Source organism: Berghia stephanieae, chromosome 11 (assembly GCF_034508935.2).
Source record: "Berghia stephanieae isolate SIO BIC M18660-M18661 chromosome 11, UCSD_Bste_1.3, whole genome shotgun sequence".
NCBI lineage: Eukaryota > Metazoa > Mollusca > Gastropoda > Nudibranchia > Aeolidiidae > Berghia > Berghia stephanieae.
This window is the reverse complement of record NC_088370.1, coordinates 31,539,604-31,544,603: the sequence shown is the minus strand read 5'-3', so window position 1 is coordinate 31,544,603 and position 5,000 is coordinate 31,539,604. Positions and strand designations below refer to the sequence as shown.

At 34.4% G+C, this 5,000-nt stretch overlaps 3 protein-coding genes across 8 annotated transcripts in view; 1 reads left to right on the top strand and 2 right to left on the bottom strand.

Annotated features, from left to right (window-relative positions):
• Nucleotides 1–4,272, bottom strand: part of LOC144957087 (uncharacterized) — a 5,312-nt gene extending 1,040 nt beyond the window's left edge. The window contains exons 1-2 of the mRNA XM_078888051.1: nt 3,762–4,272; nt 592–933 (exon numbers count right to left, since the gene is read on the bottom strand). Coding sequence (XP_078744177.1) covers nt 592–933; nt 3,762–4,028 — 609 coding nt within the window. The 5' untranslated portion in view covers nt 4,029–4,272. The remainder of the gene's footprint in view (nt 1–591; nt 934–3,761) is intronic.
• The window catches only part of LOC144956890 (uncharacterized), a 602,990-nt gene that overhangs the window by 306,257 nt on the left and 291,733 nt on the right, over nt 1–5,000 (top strand). The window lies entirely within an intron of this gene.
• Nucleotides 1–5,000, bottom strand: part of LOC144957330 (uncharacterized) — a 190,961-nt gene that overhangs the window by 35,497 nt on the left and 150,464 nt on the right. The gene's annotated exons all lie outside the window — the stretch shown is intronic.

Genomic DNA, 5,000 nt, shown 5'->3' with positions numbered 1-5,000 from the left:
GGGACCCCTTGTAAAGCCCTTTGAGCACGTTAGGTGGATATTGCTCTATATAAAAAAAAACTCAATTTATCCACTAAATGAGCTCAAAGCGCTTTACAAGAGGTGTCTGACCAACAGCAAACACGTAAAATGTAGACCGAGACATGATGCCTGCCAGGCGACACTACTTTTTTACGGACAGAGACAGCGCTGTTAACGGCCAGGTACTCATTTTACACCTGTGTACGATGAGAGAATGTGATTTAAGAGCCTTTTCCAAGGAAATAAGCTATAAACGATTACAAAAAGCATTCTATCTTTTTATTAGTATAATTGTTAGAATACTTTGTTCAGAGAGATGTTATGACTTTTGGCCAATGGCCTAAAATGAACATTTTGGATACAGTTGAACTTTGTTGTTTTGTTACTGGGCTGAACTGTTTGATTTTTAGATATTGAAATTACATTCTTTGTAACAACAAATACTGAACTAGATGTAAACTTGTATTCTACAATACAACAATTGCAAACAGAAAAGCAACAACCTCCTCCCCCTTAATTACAAAACAAAACAAACAAAAAATACCAAAAAACCAACAGCACATGGGTTACCTTATAAAGATTGATTTTCTTCTGTCCGTGGGCCTCTAACTCGGGTGCCATGTACCCCCGGGTACCACATTTTATCGGTATACAAGCTTTTGGATTGGACGAGACGACACAGGCCAGGCCAAAGTCTGAAAGAATGACATTGCCGTCATCGTTGATCAGGACGTTGTCAGGTTTGATGTCTCGGTGTACAAGATGACGTTTGTGCAGGTAAAAGACGGCACTGGTCAGTTGGGTCAGGTATTTGTCTATGAGTTTGATGGTCATCGTAGAAAGATGCGTCTTGAGACTTCCCTCCTTGTAGAAAGGCATGCATAGGATGTATTCATCTGGACACTCCAACGCCTGGGGAATGGAGATAGGAAAGAATCTATGATTTAAAATCAAAACAAAACTTGAGTATATTTATATTTACAGTACAATATCCACTAACATGCTCAAATCGCTTTACAAGGGGCCGTAAGCCAATAGTATACACAGGATGTATTCGCATGGACACTCCAACACCTGGTTAAGGAGATAAATAATTATGTAATATATAAAAACGAAAACAAAACTTGATTATTTATATAGAGTAATATCCACTAATGTGCTCACATCGCTTTACAAGGGGCCCCAAGCCAACAGTAGCATTTAACATGTTGGACGACATATGTAAGGCGATACCTCAGACAATGTTATTATTATTATTATTATTATTATTATTATTATTATTATTATTATTATTATTATTATTATTATTATTATTATTATTATTATTATTATTATTATTATTATTATTATTATTATTATTATTATTATTATTATTATTATTATTATTATTATTATTATTATTATTATTATTATTATTATATATTATTTATTATTATTATTATTATTATTATTATTATTATTATTATTATTATTATTATTGTTATTATTATTATTATTATTATTATTATTATTATTATTATTATTATTATTATTATTATTATTATTATTATTATTATTATTATTATTATTATATTATTATATATTATTATTATTATTATTATTATTATTATTTATTATTATTTATTATTAATTATTATTATTATTATTATTATTATTATTTATGGTTCTTTAGAGCCATTTGACACATGAGTCGGAGCATATCCCGGCTTATTTAGCTTGAAACGGACAATAGCAATTGTTTGCTATCCTTTGAATAGGACGCTAGTCTATCGCAAAGTACTATCTACCAGATCTAACAGATCCCCAGCTACCCAATCATTGCTGGGTGGACAGGTCTGTCAGATAAAAAAAAAACTTCACTGAACGCGGAATGGATCTCGATCCCCTCGGTTAAAGATTGTTCGTATTATTATTTAAAAAATTGAGCTTTTAGAGTTGTCTTTACAGAATAATAATAATAATAATAATAATAATAATAATAATAATAATAATAATAATAATAAAATAATAATAATAATAATAATTAATAATAATAATAATAATATAATAATAATAATAATAATAATAATAATAATAATAATAATAATAATAATAATAATAATAATAATAATAATAATAATAATAATAATAATAATACTTTATTGCATCCCAAAAAGGAATTTTTAAAGTTTTTTGTTTTTTTTTTACATATAGCGTAATATCCACTAAACGTGCTCAAAGCGCTTTACACGGGGTCGCTGGCCAATAGCAGCAACACTTAATATGTAGGATGGGACATACGCCTGCTAGGCGATATTACAATTTTGTTACGACGGAGACAACGCTGTTTACGGCCAGGTACTCATTTTACACCTGAGTACGGTGAGGGAATCTGAGTAAAGATTCTTTTCCAAGGCTCGAACTCAGGACCTTCCGATCCAAAACCGAGTGTCATACCACAAGACGAGATAATATGGTATCGTATTCCAGTTCCATACAATACAATTCGCTTGTTAATCAATCTGTTTGCACTAACACCATTACAATATTCGTCACTGCCCGCAGTTAGGTATTCATTCACACCTGAGTCGAGTATTGCTGCTTGATATGAATGTGTGTAAAGCTACCTTAGCTAAGGGCACAGTGTCGGAACTAGAATTTTTCATGATCAATGTCATCCACCAGCCGACATCTGATCACGCTTAACATTTCTTCACTTTTTGACCGCTGAGGCACCGAGTTACATTATGGTACCAAATTCAGTTCAACTCAATGGTTTACTTTTGGTCAATTTCCAATAGAAATCATAAATCAACTTGTGCGGCGATGTGGTCTAGTGGTATGACACTGGCTTTCGGATCGGAAGGTCCTGGGTTCGAGCCTTGCTCGGCGCATAGTTGAGTCCTTGGAAAATGAGTACATGGCCTTTAACAGCTTTGTCTCATTCGGGAAATAAATATATTATCGCCTAGAAGGCATCATGTCTCGTTCTATACGTGTTGCTGTTGGTCATTAGTACTTTGTAAAGCGCTTTGCGCAAGTTTAGTGGGTATTGCCCTGTATAAATGCTAAGCTTTTTTCTTCTGTTTTTTTTAAAAGGATTTTCAACTAACAAATAAAAATAAGTAAAATCAATTGTATTGTAGATTTACATCAAATATAACCATATTTAATCACATTATTGATTATTTACAAATAATCCAAACAACAAAACCCCAAAATAAATGGACATAGAACAAAAATCCAACTAAAATCAGTCACTTTACCGTGTTGGCAACAAAGTATACAATACAAATAATTGAGTCGATGGGCCATTGGGCCAACTTTAGCTGGGGTTTTATACGGATTTCTATAGTGTGAAAGGGATAATAGCAATCCTTTAAATGGGAATCTGGCCGTACTTTCCGTCAAACTAAAAGACCCAGCTATCCGATCACTGTTGGGTGGAGAGGGGAAAAAGAAAATAATCTCGACTTCATACGTGGATTAAGCAGGTGCTCTACCGACCGAGCTATCGAAATAGTAGGTCACTTATAAAGCACGGTGTCAATATGATGACCTATAGATAGATAGATAGATAGATAGAGAGAGAGAGAGAGAGAGAGAGAGAGAGAGAGAGAGAGAGAGATGGAAAGATAGATATATTAAATATAGACAGATAGTTAGCTAGATAGATAGATATATAGATTGATAGATAGACACATAGATAGATAGGCAAATACAAATGAGAGTGAAAAGATATACGTTAATAATTGTCTCACCTGAATATTTCCCAGGATGTGTTTGTGTTTAACAGACTGGAGAATGGCAACCTCCTTCTGAAACATCTTGTAGTTCTCCTTTCCACCGTCCTGGGTTTTCTTGGAGAATGTCTTCACGGCTTCCAACGGCTGATTACTGGCACCACTGGGTTTGGCCAGCACCACCTGCCCCACCATGCCGCTTCCTAGAACACGAACACGGGTGTAACCGTACTTGGTAAAGAAGTCTGCTGGACATGTGTACACTGTTGCCTTCAGTGACGCCATCTTAGAATTCTGTCACTTCAAATTTTCAGGATCTATCTAGAAATAATAGCAGATCTCAGATTATTTTAAGTACTGATTTATTAAAAATAATCACTGAAATTATGGGATCACCACTAAATAGACACCAACAGAATTGAGTGTGTAGAAATACTGTTAAAATTATTCAAGATTGTATCAACACATCCAATAATATTTGAAAAAAAACACAATGATTAACGAGATACAATTTTATTATAAAAATCACACCTTGCGTTTAGGGTTGAATTTTTCCAACTGAAGATACATTTTCAAACTATTTACTCCGTTTTAGAAAGAATGTCTAGACTCTCCCATTTGCCGGAGACGGCCAATCAGAGCTAGTCGTTAAATCACGTGACAGCAAGGTAGTCAGATCGTGTGTCCAGACCTGGTCATTGTTCTTACTTGCCGGCAGCGTCCACTGTCGCCTGGTCATTGTTTCTTACCTGGCGGCGGTCACCACTGTCGGTCACTTCAAGGATCTTACCTATCGACGGCGTCCACCGTCGGTCACTTCAAGGATCTTACCTGTCGACCACGTCCACCGTCGGTCACTTCAAGGAGAGTTGGTTTTTGTTTTGTTTACTCAAGAGGACAATGACCATTCTTACCGTCCGAAAAGTTTTGCCTGTTTATTAATGAGAGCAAAGACATCAACACGATTCTACTTTCCTTTGTCGGGTAGATAACACCATGGATGAATTTGATACCACAGTCTTTGATCCTGTTTTGTGTATGTAGGGATTCTTGGATGGCGGCTTGTTTTAATGTCAAGAATTTTCATGAATCTCTCTCTCTCTCTCCTCTCTCTCTCTCTCTCTCTCTCTCTCTCTCTCTCTCTCTATATATATATATATATATATATATATATATATATATATATATATATATATATATATATATATATATACCTATTTGTCATACTCTCCCCCCCCCTTCTTCTTCTTCTTCTTC